At 29.5% G+C, this 24,222-nt stretch overlaps 1 protein-coding gene across 2 annotated transcripts in view; it reads left to right on the top strand.

The window, feature by feature from the left end:
- The window catches only part of LOC148300163 (uncharacterized), a 41,425-nt gene that overhangs the window by 4,955 nt on the left and 12,248 nt on the right, over positions 1 to 24,222 (top strand). Inside the window, exon 1 of one of the 2 annotated variants that reach the window (XM_088275163.1) lies at positions 20,898 to 21,038. The exons of the other annotated variant lie outside the window; for it this stretch is intronic. Within the exon in view, the coding sequence (XP_088131289.1) occupies positions 21,031 to 21,038 (8 nt within the window). The 5' untranslated portion in view covers positions 20,898 to 21,030. Of the gene's footprint in view, positions 1 to 20,897; positions 21,039 to 24,222 lie in introns of those variants that run through there. 2 annotated transcript variants of the gene reach the window in all.

The following is a 24,222-nucleotide window of genomic DNA, read 5'->3' as shown; positions in this document are numbered from 1 at the left end:
ATAGTGTTTAGTTTTCTATTATTTAAACACGGTTTTTTCAAGCGGAAAAATTATTTTAAAAAAGTAGACACATAATATAAAAAAAGTCACAAAAAAAATTAACGGATGGAAAAATCAATCATTTGAATATTCGTTTTCGTTTTCATATAGCGCCTAACCCACTTAATAAAACAACCATGAAGCATTGTAAAAACAATGAATTAAATAAAAATAATATATTAGATCAATAGAAAAAATGCAAGCGATGAAAATGTATAATAATGGAAGAAATTTCAATGAATTATTATGAAACTGATTGTTATTTAAGTGGGAAATCACCGGCCAGAAAATTGAAGCGTATTAGAATAGATAGCTACAGAAAATATTTACTCGCATTGATAGCTTTGCGTCTATCCAATGCATTATATGATTGAGTGAAAAGTATTTATTTATGCATATTATATGGTATTTCAATGTAATTCTATCCATATTTTAATGTCCGTCCACGGTTGAAATCATATGAAACCGATACCTACAAGACGTTAGCAAAAACTACTTATGCGATATTTACTACTTTCATTTTATCAATTTCAATTCAATCATTTTATTTGTTTTAAATATATTGTATTTGAGAGTGTTTATTAACGGGCGTATCGGTGTAATCAATATCCTTCAACAAACCAAAATATTATATTTTCTTACTTTAACTATAAGGAAATTATATTAATTTAAAATGTATCGATATTTAACATGTTTAATAGATGCTATTAGCCGAAACCTTTTTTAAAACAATAAAAAAATCCATAATTAATTTTACAATTTCCCAGTCTGAGGTCTACCCAACTACGCCAGTGCGCCTGTAATGTTTTGATGGTATATAAGTTGGTTTTTAAAATTATATATTAACTCACTGGTTTTTAAAATGAACCTTATGTTATTTTTTACCAGCTTTAGAATCACTGGTATATAAAATTAACTTTAAACTCAATGTTTACAAAGTTAACCTTATATTATTTTAGACCAGCTTTAGACTCACTGGTATATAAAAGTGACCATACACCCACAGGTTTACGAAATAAACCTTTTATTATTTTAGACGAGGTTTAATCGTAGTATATGTACATTGTGGTATTGGTATATTAAGGCAAGATATTTTAAAATAAATAAAGTAATAACAAAAATCATGAAATAAATACGTATGTTGGGAAAAAAACTAGTTGTATGTAAAACTATTTAGCAGATTAGCGAGATAATCAATTGATTAAATGACCAAAAATTAATTATTTTTTAAATTCACAAACAGCAACTTACTAGATTATGTATGGATTAATAACTTTTAACCCTGCACGTTGATTTCGTGAGAAATGAAGAGAAATCTGTGACAGTGTAATTTCGCTTAATTTATATATTATTTTAAAGATGTTTTCTTTTTCATTGTTTGAAAAACAAGAGACATAACCATAGAGAAAGTGTTACGCACAAATTGCATAACGTATTGTTAACTTATTTTTTCCACGCTCCATAGATAAACGTTTTATTATTCTTCTTAAGAAAAGAGGTAGCAGCTTTCTTTATTACGAAAATGCGTAAGTTATAAAACGTGTTATAGAGGTAACGATGAATTACCGTGAAAATGAATATATTTTTTTAATAAATTTAAGCTTTTTAATAAGTGCACAATACAATGATTTGTATTTTTTTATTTCGGCTAAAATACATAATCTAAAATGATGTAGGTGATTTATACTCCAAAATTTATTTAATATTACCTTAGACTGGTCCCTGAAGCGCAGGAGTGATCACCTTGCCTTTATGTAAGTAACGATCATGATAACACTGGGTCAAAACGATGCAGTGCCCTATGCTCCATTGGGCTGCACCCAAGATAAGGATTAGAAATACCTGAAGCGTAAGACTGATTACCTTGCCTTGCCTAATAATTAACACTCAAATTAACATTGCTTCAATTTGATGCAGTGCCCTTTGCAGCATTAATTAACCTTTTGGTATTTATCATCTACCAAATTGAATGTTCCTAAAAATAAATTTATGTTATTTAACCTTATTTTTTTCTCTTTATACGTAGGATTAGAAAATAAACATACGAGTACAAACGGAAATTCCCTGAAAAAATATTACAAAACTGCTCCGTACAAAAAAAGTATCTTATTTTTTTCTAATATTATCATTATTATCCATAAATATCAATACAAATATATTTTAATTAAAACCATTAACAGCTCGTGTTGCCTTTCATTGCCATTTTTACAATTTTCCGTTTTTTGCAATCACTCAAGAAGTAGATATGCTTTACACAACAATTAAAGTAAGATAATGAAAAACAATCAGTTACGCTCAAGATTAACAAACTCTCAACAAAATGGTCAGTCATTAATCAGAGAACTCTATTGCCGAGTCAGTTGGACTCATTCTGTCAAGATTAATTTCCTGTGAGAAAAGTATTCAAAACAGTCATAGAAAAAACTGTCTACCTAATTATATACATTCGTTCAGTATGTGACAATGAATGAGACATGGATCCATCACTGAGGATGGCAACCGGCGAGAGTCGCCCAAACTGACCAAAATCCATATCGCTCACTCCTTTCAAGAATATCATAAATCAAAAATCGTCAATTTTTAGTTGTGCATGTTTTTGGAATGCCCAGAAAATATACTATATTCCAGCAAAAGAGGCATATTTTTAACTTAATATTTACCCGCTACAGGGCAGAAAGTGCTGTTTTTTGCATTTTTAAGAAAAGGTATTGTTTAATTATTTTTTTAAATATTGAAAATATTTTTTAAATTGAGAAAAAACCTTCAGGTTTTACCTAAAAAGATCTGTTGCACAGTAAAAAGTTCAATAAGTGGCTTGATATTTATTTTTAAAACATTGTATCATATTTTTAAACTTTTAAAATGTTCTCCTGAAAAATCAAGTTTTTTGATTTATGACGTTCTTGAAAAGAGTGGGCGATATGTCAACTTGAATGCGCACGGTATACCTATTGAAAAAAAATAGTAAATATAAATATACAAAAAAATATATAAATTACTCGTAAATTCACTTATTCAACTACAAATTACAATATATTTTACAACAAAAATAATATTTTTCACATCCCTTATACCCTGAGAAAAGAGGAATCATTAATAACAACAATTGATAAAACCTATTTTGATTTCCTAACCGTATTTAATCTTGTAGGTATTTTAGAAGGTTAGATGGTAAAAATAATCACTTGAAGGGTTTTAAGGTAATTGTTTTCAAGATGTAAAAAGCAATTCAACTGGAAAGTGTAGAATTCCCTCTTTTATTTTCTTTAGAGCGCCAATTATGTTTTCTTTTATTTTCTTTTTTTGTGTGTTTAGTGAGAGGAAGACTCGTGTTTAAGTTGATAGACAATGGTTGACAAGTTACGGGAAAGGAAACCATTTTAGAGTAGATAGATACGCCCGCACATAACAGGTATGCTTTTATACAATGATGAGAACCGAGCATTAATTTAGTTTAGAAAGTATTTACTATTCTCCATTCTCGTATGGCATGCTAAGCGCTACGTTTTGTGTAAGCATTACATTAGTAGAAATCATTATACAAAGGAACACGATTTTACGTTATTTTCTTTAGAAACGATCCATTTGACGAATTCGATTATCTTTTTTTTTTCACACGTATGAGAATATATGAACGAGAGAAACGCCTCAAGCTCCGAGTCAATCCTATTCAAACAAGTACATAGTAGGCACAAAAGATCTATATTTTATTATAAAATATATTTTTGATGACCCTTGTACTTTGATAAAGAATTTTTATCATTCAACATCTCGGAGAATCCAACAAATTTATTAATATACAACATTTTGAGTGTGTCCAAATACTTGTTCACAAAATCTGGATTATCTCCAGTTATTATCATATTATTTTTTGACATGTCATCAAAGATGAAGAAGAATATGGAAATCTGGGCATTTACGGGGCTAACGACCGTCATAGGTTTCTGCTCAATAAAAAGCTTCATTTCACCTCACCAATATATATCTCTAGTGAAGTTCTAGTGATTCAAGAATAATGTTTCAAAATTGGTTCATATATATATGTAGAACTTCCAAGAATTTGAGTAGTGTGGTTGTCAATAATGGGTAGAATTGGTGAATGTTACACGTGTGTAAAGTGATCACTTAAACCAGCCTATGACGGTCGTCAGCCCCGTAAATGCCCAGAATTCCATATTCTTCTTCATCTTTGATGAGATGTCGAAAAAAACAAACAAAAAAAAGATTTATTTTAATAATTAAAATATAAGTTTGTTTTAAAATCACCATAATTATTTATATTGATTTGAAAACAATGTTACATTTTAATTATAAACAAATATTGGTTTAAAAACAAGGCAGTGTGTAATCAAAGTAGGTATCAATTTCAATAACATCTGCGTAATGTATTATAGCTGTTCCCAATATATTTCTAACCAACCCATTTGAAAATAGGACGCTGACATTCATTTCATACAGTTGACATTGAAAAATGACAGTTAATTAAAAAATCTTTTTGAAAAAAAGTGAAAAGTCTTTAGAGAAAAGTGAACTCACAATACCAAGATGAAATATAACTTGGTATTGTAAGATGAAATATAACTTGACTCCACTGAACTGCATTCAATGCTTTCATTTCTTTTACTGACAGCCACATCTTTTATTGTAGGATTCATTCTTTTTTGATTGTCAAGTTTAAAAACAAAACAATGGTAATTTGGAATTGAATGCATTTTCTCTTACAATTATTTTCTCATGTTTTTTTTTTTATTATACTCGCTTTAATTTACTTTTTATTTTCAATTTTAAAGATTGTACTTTCTCATGGTTTATGTTTATTATGTACAACAGAAATATGTATGTCGTTATCCACCATATTATTCAAGGTAAGTTGTGAAAAATTATATGCGAATTTTTCTCGTTTAAATTAAATAAACTATTAGGTGTATATTGACATCTCAACAAAGATAAAGAAGAATATAGAAGTCATGCATAGATGAAAAACTAGCTTACGAAAATTTCATAGGCTGGTTGGCTGGGTGCTAAAATTCACAATTCTACTCGTGGTTGCTACCACACTAGTTTTGAATAACTTTAGAGATTTAAGATTTTGAACAAACGAACATTTATGTTTTATTTTTATAGAAAGAAAAAAAACGCATGCATTTGAATCCAACGTTATGTCGAATTTATAACAATCATAAGTTGACTTTAGGAGATATATCATTTTGAACAAACAAACACTTAATTATTTTTTTTTTGTATATTAAAAGCATTGATAACATTGTGGTATGGTAATAAAACACTCTCCATATCATCCATTGTTTACAATGTATACTTGTTTACTTCTTTATACAAATGTCAAATCGTAATAATCTTATTTTAATGACCTGATGATGGAATAATTTTCCGAAACCGGTAGTCACAAATAAGTGTTTATAAAAGTTGTATTACATAAAGTAAACAATGGATGATAAGGAAAGCGTTTCACTTACATTTTTGTTTATATTGATTACCCTGGACTGGTAACTGAAGCGCAGAATTGATCACCTTGCTTTCATGTAAACAGCACTCAATACAGCAGTACCCTATACACTATTAGGTGCGGATAAGGGTAAAGGAAGAAGAATAACTTGAAAGTAATATAAATAACCATATATATAACTTGAAAGTCAAAAAATTCCCCACGTTTGGGCACTAGAAAAACATTTTTATATAACACATATATCGGTGTATGTCCTCCTAACATCACGAGAAAACTTTACAGTGCCAACTCGCTTGGCGAATCCGAACGCTCGGTAATCTGAAACGCTTTGTAATCCGAACGATTTGACGGCTTTGATGACGTCGAGTAGCTAATGCCAGTTTAAAAAATTCCACCTTCTCAAGTCGTGAAAGCTTTCGACATAGCATCAACTGGGCTGAAGAAGTCGTCCAGAACACTGAGGAATTTACGGTTTTGAGACGAATGCGTGATTTGTCCCTTGAACACTAGTTAGGTTCGTTATTTCATAAGAGCATTTTCATTAACTGATGTTTTCTTTTTTCTCTCATTTTTCTCAAAACGCTCTGTAATCTGAACGAGCATGATTTACGTTTAGATTTTTTTAAACGTTTCAAAAAATAAGAAGTAGTAAAAAAGTATTTTGAAAAATAGTACGACGACATTAAAATCAAATTAAGTATTTGATTTTTTTTCATTGAAGTTTCCCATTGTCGATATGGTAATGACCGTGAACGGAGTTGTCACCGATCATAAATTATTTACGTATAATCTATTGTCGGGTCCAAAGTGTCGGCTTTTTGTTATGCAGCGAGATGTGGTCCGCCGAGAATCGGGGACGACCAAAAAACGAGATGGAATAAGAAAGTCGACTGGTGAGATACAAGAAGCCTCGCATAAGGTACTGGCATAAGCGCAAAAGGAGAAAGCTATCGGGACTCGGTACTGATGGTATGATACAAATAAACTGATACGTAAAACAGTTTTCAGTTTGCTTTTGCGGCAAAAAATGGAAACTTCTTATTGAACTTTAAAAACTTTTTTTGCAATCGGTGACCGTGTCTTCAAACCCGACTAATATTTTTTGTTGTTTACCTTTTTGCATATTTATTTGTTACAAATCTTATATTAACATGTACTATCATTTGCCATTAACTTTGTGGAATGTACTGGTGGTATAATATAAATAAACCGAAAGGTAAATCAGGTTTCAATTTTCAATTGCAACATTAAAATGGTGAATTCGTCTTGAACTTTAAAAACGTTTTTTTTATAATTGGCAACCGTGTCTTTAAAACTCGACATTAGACATTATTTTCGATTATTTTTTTTTATATAATACATATTTCGTTGTGAGAAATTATATATTATTTATTGATTTGACAAAAACTTCGTGGAAAAACATTTTATTTACTATAAATGCTCTAATATATGTTTTTTTAAGTACATGCGTAAAATATGCTTATGAGTTGATTAATCACAATATTTTTAGTGTGTCCAAATCCTTGTTCACAAGTTTGGGATTCTCTACTTAGGAGTTATTTATATTAACATCTCTACACACATGAAGAAGAATATGGATGTCTGGGTTAGCGGCCTATCGTAGGCTTGTTTAAGTGATCACTTTACACAAGTGTAACATTTGCTATTCTACCCGTGATTGACGACCACCAACATTGAGTTCGCTTTTAAGCTACTCAGCTTAAGTATAAAGTGATACTTTTCATCTATGTTGTGAGTTTATGAATGTAAACACGACTAGTTTCTAAAACTACAGATTTACTCATCGGAAACAAGTGAACAGCAGTGATAAAAGAGTTTGTATTTTTACCTGTTGATAGGGGTATTTGTAGTCCTCGCAACTAGTCGTTTTTCATTAATAAACATAAAAATGATCTTATAGTATTTTTTTTATATTTGAGCGACAGATCAAAATAAAGCGTGATAAATGTTTTTTTTTATATATTTTACTTCATTATTACATTTCATTTAAAGTAAAATGCTCCTAAATTACTATTATTATATTATTTTTTGACATCTCATCAAAGATGAAGAAGAATATGGAAGTCTGGGCATTTACGGGGCTTACGACCGTCATAGGCTGGTTTGAGTGATCACTTTACACACGTGTAACATTCACCAATTCTACCCATTATTGACAACCACACTACTCAAATTCTTGGATGTTCTATATATATGAACCAATTTAGAAACCTTGTTCATGAATCACTAAAACTTCACTAGAGACATCTATTGGTGAGATGTAAAGAAGCTTTTTATTAAGCAGAAACTCTTATATTATTACTATTTTTATTATTTACTTGACTCTTATCCGCACCCAATGATGTATAGGCCACCCCAATGATTCAATACAAAACGTTAATAAAAATATTTTCACAACAAAAAAATAATGCTAATATTTATTTAAACCCCTCGAAAGTTGAACCATTGTGTAACACACTTACAATACCATTATTCACGATGATAAATATTATTTGTAAAATAACTTACTGGTTAAAAATAATTATAAAAATTAATTCTACTAAATTTGCAGTCTTGTCTTAATTGGGCAATTTATTAAACATCGAATAATAAAATGAACATAACACTATTCGTTAATATATGCATACATACAATTAATTATTTTTTTGTAGAATGTAAGAATTAGGTAATGGATACACAATGGTGCAGATTTATTTTTTTGATAGCATACTAACTTGTATTTAAAAATAATAATGTTTAATATAACTAGCACAATTAATTGTGCAGTTATCAATAATTTTCTAATAGTATTCGAGGTTACACGGCAGGTGTCAATCACGCCGTATTATTGGCCAGCGGTTCTCAATTTATGGTTCGTGGAATCTTCATTACGATGAGGGACTTTAAAAATATCTGGAAATTAAATGGCGTAGTTGGATGGACGCTTGACTGCGAAACTAGCGTCGCGGGTTCGATTCCCGCCAAGTGCAAAATAAAATCAATTAATTTATTTTCAATTGATCTGGGTGTTTGCGATGTATTTTAACATTTACTTTCCCTACCCTGAAGCAATTGTGCGCCTCCGTGGTGTAATGGTCAGCGTGTTTAGCTACCGTGCTGGAGGTCCCGGGTTCGATTCCCAGGGGGGGGTGAAAATAAATATTAGTGATTTAACACTGTATATTTATTTAATATTACCCTGGACTGGTTCCTGAAGCTCAAGAGTGATCACCTTGGCTTCATGTAAGTAATGATCAAGATAACACTGCGTCAATTCGATGCAGTGCCCTATGCACCATTAGGTGCGAATAAGGGTTATAATAATCCTGCAGCAAGGCTCTTAAAATAAAATCTTTTTAATGACTTTTTTTCTTAATTATTTTTTTCTATTACTTGATCAATTAGTGTTAACTCGTTAAGCTTTTTTTTAAATATCGTTTTAATTATTCATTTTAATTTTAATTTAATAATATGAAAGAATTCTTTAAAATTTCTTTGAGTTTACTCTCATTTAAGTTAATATCCTGATTTTGTATTTGATAAACCCATAATAAATTTTAGAATTAAATGAAGTCCTTAATCTGGTTTTTATAAAATACGTCAATAAAATGAAATGCAAGACCTATCATTTAAATAATTCATTCGACAAATTACATCGAAAATAAGATAAAACTTACTTTGTAAACAAATAAACTCTGATTATGTCGGCATTGAATTCAATTCAATTCAATTTCGCAAGCCGCAAAACTCACAGCGGAGAAAATGTAGTACTTCAAGTAAGTTTTGTGAGAGCTAAAACACAAGAAATTGATCTGAAAATACCCGTTTAGTTCTAGAAAACAAGATGAGAGCAATGTGAGACTATTTCATGCCGAGTTGTGCTAATGATTTCATCGGATTTGAAGCTCATTCTGCTGAAGTCACGAATAACAAATTGAAATTGGAAACAAATCGTGTTTCAAAGAAATACATTTCGTCGATCTAATTGAGAGCATTATTTGTATCGAATACAAAAAATTGCATTCCTTTTTTCATATATTCATTTAAAACCTTTACTAATCATAATGGGAAAATTACAAAGAATGTTTTTGAAATCTGAAAAAAATGCGTTTAAAATGGTTTACATTTCACTTTGATTATTTATATCTAACCACACATTTCTGTGGCTTGTTTTAGTTAAATAAAAAATAAATAAAATGGAATAAACGCATTTCTAAAATGTTTTATTTCACAATCCTTGTAAGGCATTGAAAATATTATAAATCTATGAAACAACAATGTAGGTAATCGAAAATATTGAAAACGTTTAATGACTGCAGGTATCAATAGAATCACGTGAGTTTCTGTCACATTTAACAGATGGCGCTGCCATTGCGGTCAAAAAAGTGTTTTAAAAACATGTTTTTACCTAAAAAGACGTGAAAATTCCAATGGAACGTTGTGTCCAAATTTCAAAGCAATCAGTGTATAACTTTTGGAGATTAATTATGTTGAACAAACGAACGTGTATTTTTTTATGGATTTAGATTAATATTGCGCATTGACAACCCTCCATACACAAGACCATTGGTCTATATCAAATCCACGAACAGCAAAAAAAAAACATTTGCATATAATCTCAACAAACTTTTTTTCTATTAAATATTAATATTTCAAGTGGTGAATTCGTTAAGTAATTATATTTAATATCTCTACTTCACTATAGATCTCTTTATTTTAATAATGATAAATTGGTATGTGTGGTAACATTGATAAGTTTGACCTTAAGTCGTATCCCGCCGGAACATCCGGCACCCAGTTCCACGCGGCTCCCATTGCCTCATAACACATGTATATTAAATTGATAAACCAAATTCACGCATTCTATTTATCTCAGGAAATACAAACGCCATTTTAAGTAACATCAAACTATAGTACCTAACTTCTTATCGCGTGAAAACTGTATTCATCAAACCATACGCAACGGATACATATGAGTAAACCGCTGAACTTTCAAGCGACGTTTTACAAATAAACAAAAATAAACAAGTAAAAATGACTAACCACAAATTAAATGCTTTAAATATTAATAATATGGAGAATATAAAAATATATTTATAGATTTGGCGTTTAATTTGTAGGACTTAATTTAAATTTATATATTTAATGTTAAAATCAAACACGGACTTTTAGAGTCTACTAAATTGTATTTTATCGTTAAAAACACATTTAAATACAATTTGTGACAATTGTTTCGCCTTGTTATGGCATTTTCAAACTAATGTCATTACATTGTGTCGGGTTTTGATCCCATGATTAGTGTCGCGGACTCTTGAGTTTCTCGGTTCGAACCCACTCTACCACAATTTGATACATATTTCTAAATGAGCCGCTTAGGCTCACAGAAATCGTATGAAATAGAAGTATTTTTGTAAATAATAAAAACACAAATATTTATCTGTTTATTCAAAATATTAAGATCTTCGGTAAATAGCCGAGTAGCGGCGCGATATAAGCTTAAAAACGCGAAATACCTCCGAATTTTCCACCTGCTTTTAACGAACTCTTTTTTTTTAATATAATTAGGTTGACTTTAAAAATCAGTATTTGATTTTAACATTTAACACATAAAAAAGAAGCTTTATGCGAATCTTAACCCAAAAGTAAAGGGTAAAGATATAAATTTTGTTCAAACGTAAACGTTAATTTAAATTAGTTTTAATCATCGTCGCCAATATTGGTACATATTTTACATCTATTTTCTTTATGAGCGAGGGAAAGCAGAGTAGATACTGTGCAAGTCCTACGTACACCGATAGTATAAGAACGAGTGAAAGCTTTCATTTAATAAGAAAGTAGAACATCTGTTATTGATCACTTTCTCGAAAGCTCACCATAGAACAAAACAAATCGATTCTATAAAATACTTATTGTTGATTTTTTATGTCTCATAAAAATGAAAAATAAAGATATGACATCCGTTTTTCTTTTTAATTTAATCATCTGTCATTGTTTCCCCACATCAATTAATTAATTACCTATCGTTGTCACTTTCTTTTTAAAAAGAGATATTTTGTGAATTAAAAATGTTTTTTTTCATAATTGATTCTGGAAATAATAACGTATTCAGGAAACGATTTAAAGATTTTGTTTTTAACACGAAGTATCTTAATTTTTAATGATGTCGTCGTATTAATATGTGAAGTATCTGGGTATTAACAGGGCTTATGAGCTGTCGTAAACTAGTTAAAAGATCACTTTACACACGTGCAACATTCACCATTCTACCCATGATTGACAACCACACAACTCAAATTTTCGCAACTCCTAGGAGTTATCTAGATATATGACTAATTTCATGACACATTTACTGTACTTTCATCTTATATCTATGAGTTCCAAAAATTTGAGTAGTATGGTTGCCAATTATGGGTAGAATAGTAAATATTGCACGTGTGTAAAGTGATCTTATAACTAGCTCACCACAGCTCATAAGCCCTGTTAATCCCAGACTTCCATATTCTTATTCATCTATGTGTTTAAAAGGAATTATTGTTGTTATGGTTCTACTTCGTGAAAAACTTAGAAATATGGGGTGTGAGCCAACTACATATATATGGTCACACTGGTCACCAAGAAAATGCGATTCAGTTGGCTAAGCCATGTATTCCGCATACCTTCCAAAAACCCCATCAGGATGGTGAGAATTTTCCAAAAATACCTCAGAATCTACTATAATGGAAAATTTTAGTTTCGCAATGAATATCCTAAAATATTAAAAATAAAAATAAATATATAAAACCCTTATCCGCACCCCAATGGTGCATAGGGCACTACGTCATATAAACGCAGTGTTATCTTGATCATTTACACATGAAGGAAAGGTGATCAGCCCTCCGCTTCAGGTACCAGTCCAGGGTAATATTGAATAAATATGACAGTGAAAAAATCATTTATATTTATTTTACCCCCCTTGGGAATCGAACCCGGGACCTCCAGAACGGTAGCCGAGCGTGCTGACCATTACACTACGGAGGCAGACTAAAATATTACTCAATAATATTATGTATTTCTTAAATATTCGTACATGTATATTAAATCAATTTAAAACTATCCTCTTTTTAACATTTTTGATGAATATTACTTTTTTTATAACACACGCTTGTTCAAAAATGTATATAAGTATTTAATATTTTCAAATATTCTCCAAAATTGAATTAAATATCATATTATTAGCTGCAATAACCGTGAAAGTCTAACACTACTTGCCATCACGCTAAACCCAACGAGGTCACAATCTGAAGTTTATAGAGTGAAAGGCTCATAGATAAATATGTTTATTATTATCTATTTGCAGATATACTGTCCTAACGACAGAACAAAATCTATTTCAGAACATCTAAGTAAACAATAAGGTAACTTTTTGTTTATTCAGGTGTTTTGAAATGGGTTCTATCATTTAATTTTTCACTTACAAAATATTAAGTCCTAAGTCAATAAGACCTGTGTTGGTTGGGGAAAAAACACAAAATTAAAATAAAATGAATTTTATGATAAATGTAAAATAAGTTTATTGTTAAAATGTTTAAATGTATTTATTTATATAAAAAAAAGTATTTTAAACCGTATAAAAATCATACTCGTACAAAAAAATTATTTATAATAAATATCAAAGGAATGCACGAAGAAGTAACAATATAATATGAAACAAAATACATAATATATTTTTTTATTTAAATAAGACGTTGAGTTGTGGTCCCATAGTTAGCGTCGCGCTTTAAAGCTTTAGATTCTGGGTTCAAACCCACTCTACCACAATTCAATACCTATTTTTTATAATGAGCCGCTTAGGTCACGAAACTACAATAGTTTTGTGTCGTGTTGTGGTCCCGTGGTTAGTGTCGCGGACTCTTGAGTCAGATTTTCTGTATTCGAACCCACTTTATTGGATACCTATTTTTTTCTAATAATGAGCCACTTAGGCTCACAGAAATAGTATGAAATTGAAGTATTTTTGTAAATAATTAAAACTGAAATTAAATTAAAAATTAATTTAATGAATTTATTTTTTAAATTAAAGTACAAAATTAAGAAATGTGTACATACATAACAAAACATTTGTGTATACATGTTTTGTTATGTGTAAACAAATGTGTAAAAATTTATTGTAGGCGTATAAATGTCACCTTGAAAAGGTACCTACCCACTCAGTTACTTTGAACAACTGACCTAAAAATGACTTTGGACTTTGAGAGGATCAAAATCACTCAAATTATTATCAATAATCACTCAAACTATTCAAGGATTTAATAATAATAATTTTAAATAATTTTTTTATGGTAAAACTTACTTTTTCAATCAAACACCGTGATTTTTTTAAACGTAGCTTTAAAAACATTTTAGTAGAAAGCGGGGCAGTTCTTAATAGGCGCATTGTAAAAAATATTGTTTTTCGATGAGTTTGCATTTCCTGCGTCAAATTTCTTGTCGATCAGGCATAAATTATTAACTTTCTATGATGGCGCCATTCTAGATAAATCTGTGTATTTCATATTCCGTTGTAAGCACCTCTTAATTTTTAAACGGGTTCTATTCTCTAAGAAAAATGTGTAATAAAATGAAACAAATAAAAAATAATGATTTAACGGATATTCTTCTACCACATAACTTCTTCATATTTGTATAATACTAAAATTCATACACTCTGTAGTGCAGTGAATAGTGCTTTGGTTACTATACATAACTTCTTAGATTCGATTTCCGATCGGGTCTAAATAAACATTATTTACGAGTTTATTTTCACTCTTATAAAAATAAATTTAATATTAAATTGATCATGAAATGTAGAACTTAAGTAAATAAAAGAGTGAGTTACAGAATCGCTCCATGTATTTATGGTTTGTGACGTACCTAATAAATTTCCGATCAATCCTACCGAATTAAGCTCACCGATAGGTACCCGACATTAAAAAAACTCAGCACACATTTTGTCCCATTTTGGAACTAGTTGAGAGACTTTTTGTACATTGAAATTTATAATGACGACTGGTTTTTTGTAAACGAAAACGAAAACATCTGAAATGTTGCTAACACTCCGACGCCGATGGGCGTAATACACAGCGAGATACGAACGATAGCAATGTACTCGTATCTAATAGACACACAATTTATTATTACTATTGTAATACTTATCAGAATTATGTTATAAAGATATTTTGACCTTATTATTCTGAGGAATATTAAACTTATTTACATTTTAAAGAACATTGACTGATTTATCAATTAAACTTCTTTTAGAGAACATATGTACATGGCGGGCTTATTTCTAAGAAGAATATTTTCCAACCAACCAAATTTAAAAGTAATTAATCACATATATCACGACAATAAATAACATATTTACTCTTGTTTCCACGTTTCAAGCTTCGATTATACATATATATATATATATATATATATATATATATATATATATTATTATATATATATATATATATATATATATATATAAATATATATATATATATATATATATATATATATATATATATATATATATATATATATATATATATATTTATATATATATATATATATATATATATATATATATATATATATATATATATATATATATATATATATATATATATATATTTATATATATATATATATATATATATATAAATATATATATATATATATATATATATATATATATATATATATATATATATATATATATACATATATATATATATATATATATATATATATATATATATATATATATATATATATATATATATATATATATATAAATATAAATATATTTATTTAAATACATGTATAAATATATTGCGCAAGCTGAAGCGCAAGATTCCTTGCCTTCATGAAAGTAACGTTGGAAAATAACACTGCGTCAATACGAATTGGTTACGAATAAAGGTTAGAAGAAAAAGAAGAAATGTACGGTCAATTAAAAATTTTGATTGTAAAATCTAAAACATTTCAATTAACAATATACGAAATGTGTTAAATGTGTTAAAATTGTACACATCAACTCACTCTCAATTCCAGATTCATTCCACATTTTTTAACTAACAGAATGCCTATCGGCTTGACTTGGGAAGATATACATAATAAGAGATGAATAACTTTATTTATCGGAATAAATAACGCAAATAATAACTAACGGCGTGTCAGAATAAATAATAAATAACTTTATGTATTTAATTAATACATTGTGCCAACAGAGGGTTAACATCCATTTGACTTGGAGTCAAACCGTGATCAAGTGATTACAATTATAAATTCAGATAGTTGTTTGTTATTTTTATAATAAAATTCAGTTTGTCACGGACTGTATGCTCAATTTGTCATGCTCTCCTGATAATAAAAAATGGCATAAACGGGTTTTTTAAGCATGTATATTAATAAGCGATGGATATTTATGTCTTTATAAAACGTTTCTAATTCCAATAGTCTAATTAACATTCTCTTTCAATCAAATATAATAATATTATCGTGATTAAAATAGTTAATCTAAAGTAGAGTGAGTCGTGTTTCAGAAATATTTTCGTACAGCTAGTTTTATTTAAAAACAAAACATTCTTTCCCCACTCTGTTAAAATGTGTCTCCATCAGCAGGTGGTATCTAAGTGTTTAAAACTTGATAAAAAACGATTCATTGTATTTATAAGTGTGATTCTTTTTCGATTAATTTATTTCTTTATAACCGCTAGGGAGAATGAATTCAGCATGATTTCTAAGCGGTACAAAGTCGAAATAGAAGACTGATATCGTTTTTACATGCAACGTCATTGTAAGTTATTTTATTAGTTGAATTAATTAAAAGCATGTCTTTTTACTACTTTAGGTATTTATTAGGTGCATTTGAAAGTGCCGTTTTTTTGTTGCTAAATGTAACCATTTTTTTCGATATCAAAGGGAAAAAATACATTTATCAAAATAATTACCGTCGCTAACTACTACTTTCGCCCATTTTTCTGGCAATGAACGGGATATGTGCTGGAAGAAGTCATGGTTATTTAAGGAAATCCATTATTGGACTGTCCAATTTTGAACTTCTTTGTAGGAACCAATGCGAAGTAAAATAATATCCCATATGAAATATTGTTTTATACCATCGGTGTACAGTCCTAAAATATCCAGCGTCGGTGACGTTTTTTTATATTAATTTTTCAAACGCAGTAACACATTCTATAAATAATAATTATCTGCTCTGTTTTAAAAGTGAGTAAGTAGATACCTGTTTTTTTTAATGCCTGGCTGCTAACGTGCGTTCTCATTAACCGATATGAATGGACATATTATTATTATATTCAAAACGTTCGAATTGCAGCTGTTTCCCGCCAATCAAAGCCGTGAACTTGAAACTCGAAAACGAACGTGAAAGTAGTTCAAATATCGAATTTTCAAACATAAAAAAGAACGTTGAAAAAATCAAATCGAATAATCGAACGCTGCGGTTTTAGAATAAAAAGTAGAAAAAGCGAATAGCTTTTTCATAAACCTACTTTCAACGGTGACTTATTGAAACATTATTTGTCATTTTTAGTCTTATTTGACAAAAAATTAGAAAACAATGACATCGCGCCAAAATTATTTTCTATATTACCCTGTATATTTTCCTAAATAAACATGTGAATAAATTGTTGTTTGCAAGACATAAAATGCATCTCATAAATATACAATTCAATATGCCAATGTCAGCTTAGAATCCTCCTCGGCATTTTCGCATTTTTGTATCCATTTTTAAATTTTGTCTTATTTCTTCAATAAATATGGCCTTGCCTTTTATTTATTCAATTATTCAATAAAATCTAGCTTATAAATGATTACTGTTGAAGATAAGTCGAAAATTTAAATGATCAAATCAAATATCAATAACTGTAAACGAAAAACGCAGTGTTAATTTGTGTATTGTATGTTGACCTTATTAAAATAAATATAATTCATTTTATTTACAGTCACACCTTTTTTTTAAGCCCTCCTAAATTCTTATCTCTATTTTCTTATCTTGTTATAATAAAATAATTCTTTATCCTTTTAAAAAAACACACGTTTTATTATATTATCTTGTGTCGTATTTGCGGTTCTTGTAATATTTATTTTTCAAATCCATATTACGCAAGAATTCAACAGCATGAATATTTTTTAAATGTAGTAATAAAATAATATAATATAACTTAACTGACATTTCTAGATCGGTATTTTAGGGATAAGTTTCTTTACGGACTCGAATGAAAAAGAGTTTAATTTAATATATCCTAAAGACATACTTATAAATTATTTTGAATACACAAATACAATACAAAACAGTATTGACAAAATTAAATATACTTAGGAAACTGATAAAAATTCAACATTTTCCTTTAGAAATTAAAAATGTAAAAGACACAAACACTCCAAAAAAGAAACTTTACGAAGACTATAAGCATATACAGACTATATAACAATGATAAAAAACTAAACAAGATAACTTCCTTTGCACCGCATAAAAATATATGTTCCCCAGTCACACATTTTTTTGATGTTTAAATAACATGTTAATATCAACAACAACAAAAAGAGTCCCTCTCCAAGCACAAGAGCTAAGTGTCTTTTTTGGAGAGGCTCAGCGCAACTAAAATTACAAGATTGTGTAATAAAGTATAAATGTTTAAAAAATGTCATTATAAAACACTCTCCTTATTATCCATTGTTCACTTAGTGTAATACCACTTTTATAAACACTTTTTCCTGACTACCGGTTTCGGAAAATCATACCATCATCAGGTCATTAAAATAAAATTATTACGATTCGACATTTGTATAAAAATAAAATTTTGAAAGAAAAAAAGAAGGCAAATGAAAAGATAAAGAAGAAAAATGTGATCATACATATTTTTTAATGAATTAAAAATTAAAGTCAACAAGACAGCCTACTCAACTGAATTCCCTTTTCTTGACGTCAGCGTCGGTTGTAACCACGGGTGGCTGCCATCTGCGCCTTATTTCCTGGTTTCTCACAAAGTCAAACGAACTCAAGGATAAAATTCGTCATAGATATATACTATCAAAGATATATGACAGCTCTGGGCCCTTGTAAGTTGTACCATGCTTCACAGCCGTATAAAATAATATGTAAGTATAATCCAGGCATTGATTGAGCGGTACTTGGTCTTCAATGAGTACAAATCCGATCTCCAGACAGTCTTCGGCTGTCCAAACTTAAAACACAGTAAGGGACATTTTTTGTAGTACGTTTTTTTTGCATTTTTGGACTAAGTAGAATCTACTTAGCCCAAAAATTAAAAAAAAAGTACTACAAAAAAAATGTCCCTTACTGTGTTTTGAGTTTGGACAGCCGTCTTCATACTGTTGAATGTGGTGCTTCAAATCTTAAATGCACATTTTCTATATTGTGATGGTCAGCACGCTTGGCTACGTACCGTGGAGGTCCCAGGTTCAATTCCCTGGGAGGGGTCAAATAAATGTATGTGATTTTTCACTCTAATATTTATTAAATATTACCCTGGACTAGTGCCTGAAGCGGAGGGCTGATCGCCTTTCCTTCGTATGTTAACGATCACGATAACATTACGTTTATATGATGCAGTGCCCTATGCAACATAGAGTGCGGATAAGGGTTTGAGGAAGAATTTTCTGTAATGTACGCTCCCAACTTGAAACTCTCGAATCTTTTGATGAGCTATGCTAAGCTTAAAATAGAAGACATAATTTGAAATAAAAGAAATAAAATGGAACAAAAGTGCCTTACCTTTTACAAATTATTTTGGAAAAGGGGATATTTTCTTATCATAAACATTTCTCACTTTGGTATAACAGAAATTTAAATTCTACTAGACAAAACGTCAAACTGTTCATAAAACATCGCTCGCTATTTTCCGCTCGTTTTTATAAGAAATTCAAATCAATTAATCAAACACATCATCAAATCTTTGTTCAAAAGGCATTGCATTTGTGTCTTATTACTTGGTATTTTTCCAACCGACCGGACAGTTTAATTGTAGTAATCAGATTATTGTTATAGTAATTGAACGGCATTACTTATCCATAAAAGTTTCAGTCGTCTGTTAATGTTCAGGCTGTTTGTGTATCGCTTCATATCGTCTATGGTACGTTGGACTGGCAAACACTTTCTACGTGCGACATGAAAATAAACACTCAAAGAATGAATCCGCAACCATTGATTGATGAAACTATTAAAACGGTTTAATCCCTTGGTCGTCAAACTGCGGCCCGCGGCAATAAAATATCCGTATCCGAATTCGATATAAAAAATGATTCGGATAATTGCGGATGTTACTCTAAATTACATTTTCAATTGACATGACGCGATATTAATATTTGTTTTGAGTTAAGACAGAGATTATCTTTGATTGTTTTAGCACTGCGACTAACTTTATTTTTACAATATTTTGAGTAATTAAAATCTCGATAGAGACAAAGAATATTTTAAATTTATTTCAGGGAATAGCATCAAGTGGCCACTTAAATCAGCCAATGACAGGTCATAAGCCCTGTAAATGCCTAGATAGGGGTAGGGGTTGGCTAGGAGTATGTATAGGAGCTTCGAGCTGGAACCTAGCATGTAACAGTCGGCTATCGTACATAATACCCAATTCATAAGTGTGCGGCCCGCAGTGATACCTCACATTGCCCCATGTAACCCTTGACTAGAAAAGTGTGACGACCGCTGGTTTAATCGCATTTACCTTTAGTTATGTCTTTCATCTGGGCATTTGAACTTACATGATCCATAATCCATAAAATATATTCCATTCCTATATCGAATGATGCTTCCACAAGGGTTACAATCTCAGTAATTTTGTTTTATTACTTTTATTGTTTTGTATCTTTTGTTTTGTTTTTTTGTGATCAACTTCAGTATTTTTTGTGAACTAAGCACATCTTCTTACATTTTTAAAGATATAAACTAAAAATGCTTCAAATCCTTGTACATAATAGGCAAGGAAAATTTTCTATGGCAACTAACAAATATATTTTTTTAAACCTCAGTAATGATGAGTGAGTCGGAGAAGAAGACAAGAATATCGAATGATATAGGATTGGAATAAATTTGATGTTCAGAACTGATCACCTTAATGTGGTTTTTCATCACGTTAACACTGTGTTGATCCGTAGAGGTGCCGTATGCACTATTGGGTACAAATAAAGTTAGAGAGAAAACGTATGATATGTGTTAGGTACCTAAGTGTTTTACTTAAAATAATTTAGATTTTCGTTCATTTGGCAATTTCAAACGCGATTTTCCACGGGTACCTACTCGTCAGTGAATTCATACTAATGATTGCCGACACCTGTCGTACGCAGGCTTCGCGTGGCACGATGCCTTGTATTTAAAAGATGCACCGTTTTCGATTTCATCAGTAGGCCGCCTTTGGCCATTGAGTGAAGTCGTCTGCGGATAGCTAGTGTCGCCAGTATCATGGTTTATACAATGCAGAGCGGTGCCTTGCTTGAAATGCCGGGAAAACGTGGCGGGAAATTCTTTATTGATGAAAAGGTAAATCTTCTTCAAATACTTCTCGGAAAATCAAACAAATCTTTATTAAATAACTTGTGCATTTTAATTTTATAAAGAACATTCCATATTCCTAGTATTTTAGGCATTTGTTCAAATTCCTTTGTTCATAATATTTAAAAAAAAAAACGTTTAAAATATCCATATTATAAATATTTTTTTATAAATTTTTCTTGTTTTATAACCATCACCAAAATTAAACACGTTTTAACCACTATTTTTTTTTTTTAAATTTAAGTATTGTTTTAAGTTTTTTTATAAAGTTATATTTATCGAGAAGCCGTGAAGAAATAAATTTAAATTAAAAATTATTTCAATTTAAAATATTTTTACTCATGAAAAAAAAACACGTGTTTTTAAAATCGCATGTTGAAGAAACCCCATTTTGAGGTTATTTTTTTTTTACAACTTTTGACAATAATTTTTAAATATTATTCAACACATAACATATTCGAGATAATTTATTTGATTAAAAATATTTTTATTCCTTAAAAAAAAAACTCGTGTTTTTGAAACCGCGTGTTGAAAAAACCGCGTTTTTCTTAAGTTAGGTATTTTCAAAATAACTACGTTTAATAATATTTAAATATTAATGGTGATTGAAGTTTTACTTTACATTTTACAATTTTATAAAGAAAAACTTATATTTAAATAAATATATGTTTGTTCTTTTTTGTAAATATAATTCGTATTTTTAATAAACCTACCTAACAAACAGTCTAAAATTGTAACACATTTCCTCGATCTAAATTTTGAAAATTTTATAATTTTAAATATAAATAGCAGAAAATAAAACAATAAAGTATTGTTTAAAGCCTGTATTCATCTACTTAAAAAATAAGAACACTTTTTAAAGACTTATTAATTCTACTCTCAAGTTTTTTCTTTCGTATAAAATTCTGGTTTACTACATTTTTTTACACTTATTTTTTAGAACATCGTCCTTGTAATCCTGTCTTAAGGTTGCGATATTATTCCAACCGAACAGCCAAACGATTATTTTAATTTGTGTACCTGAGCTGGGTGCAACATAACATAACATTATATGTGAATTTTCTTGCTTTATTTTATCCACAGTGTGTTATTTGCATGTTTAATTTCATTTGATGTGCTAACATATACGGAAAAATAATGACCAGATATATTTTTTATACTCTGATGAGTATAATAAAATCATTTTTGAAATTCAGTATGTATAATACCGCAGTACATCTTACCTGTTTTTAGAAAAAAATATTAAAATGAAAAACCTTGTTCTGAACAAACCTGTTTTGAGTTCTTAAAATGTTTTTTTAATAAAACTCAATATTTTCTCGGCATTTTAGTATAATCTCCAAATGGCAGATACGTAAAGTAACATAATCTTGAATTAGAAAAAAAAAGTTATATCAATAAAGCATTATTAAATATTTTAGAGCAACAATTGAATAAAAAATCTAACCACATTTACTATGTATTGTCGATATCGCTGCTTTACCTAACGCAGTACCCTATGCACCGTTTATAACGGAATTATATATATATATATATATATATATATATATATATATATATATATATATATATATATATATATATATATGTATATATATATATATATATTTATATATATATATATATATATATATATATATATATATATATATATATATATATATATATATATATATATATATATATATATAATTTTTTTTTGTATGGTTTAAACCCTTATCCGCACCCCAATGGTGCATAGGGCACTACGTCATATAAACGCAGTGTTATCTTGATCATTTACACATGAAGGAAAGGTGATCAGCCCTCCGCTTCAGGTACCAGTCCAGGGTAATATTGAATAAATATGACAGTGAAAAAATCACTTATATTTATTTACCCCCCTTGGGAATCGAACCCGGGACCTCCAGAACGGTAGCCGAGCGTGCTGACCATTACAATACGGAGGCAGACCTTTACACTATATATATATATATATATATATATATATATATATATATATATATATATATATATATATATATATATATATATATATATATATATATATATGTGTGTGGTGTGTGTGTGTGTGTGTGTGTGTGTGTGTGTGTGTGTGTGTGTGTGTGTGTGTGTAACGTAAAACAGTAACATTTATATGATGTCCACATTTTTTGTACTTTTAAATTTACAGAATAAAATAAAATAAAATTCATATGTTTAAAGTCAATAATTAATTTCAACGGTATTTCTCTTTTTTTTAATAAAATAAAAATAAACGTTGTCCAAAATTCAATTTTACAAAAGAAAAATAAAATATTTCCGTCTCCCAAAAAGACGAGACTATTTTTTTATTCATCGTATTTTTTCAGTGCCATTGTACTCATTTATTTTTAATCTAAATTATTACAAATAACCGATTTGATTCTTAAGACGTTAATTACAGAATAGCAAATATTATCCAATTAACATAGCGATTAAGATAATTATGAAAACTTTTGAAAACAGAGTAATTAAATATATGTTTATACATAAACGTAAACGTATATTTATATACGTAGATAACCCAATTAGACGTACGATTGTTAATTTAAGCTCCAATAATTTCCTGGAAAATTAAACAAAATAATTTAATATATTATTTCAATTTATTTTCTTGTGAGTTTGCCAGGCCAACCATATCGCAGTCTTTTATTTATTATACTTTTTGCGCGATATATGTATGCAAAAGTGGCGTTTGTGGATAGAAAAGTTATAAATAAATTCTGTAGTAGGGCGAAGAATGGATTACTCATATGCATGGTATTGAAAAGTTTGTGAAATGTCGCTAAAAGCAGTTCATTAAAGTTCCCGTAGTCACTACATTCCCGTTTCTAGCACGTAATCGTCAGCAGGGTACGTTAACTCCGCGGTAACACTGAGACGGCACGGTAACAGGGGTCGCAATTTTGACTCTTGCAGTCGAAAAATGACAGGCGCCGTGGCGTAGTTTGGTAGACGCTCGACTGCGAAACTGGCGTCGCACGTTCGATTCCCTCCAATTGCAAATTGAATTCAAGAAAGATTTATTTTCAATTCATCCGGGTGTTTGTGATCTAATTTTCACTCCTACCTTCCATATCCTTACTATGTCTTTGCAGGTTGTTCCTTTAAAAAAAAATAAAAATAAAAACGCCACGAATTGTTCGTTTTT

This window comes from Brachycentrus maculatus, unplaced genomic scaffold, assembly GCF_059751285.1.
Source record: "Brachycentrus maculatus isolate JH-2025_06_01 unplaced genomic scaffold, ASM5975128v1 h1tg000808l, whole genome shotgun sequence".
NCBI lineage: Eukaryota > Metazoa > Arthropoda > Insecta > Trichoptera > Brachycentridae > Brachycentrus > Brachycentrus maculatus.
This window is presented reverse-complemented; position numbering and strand designations above follow the sequence as displayed.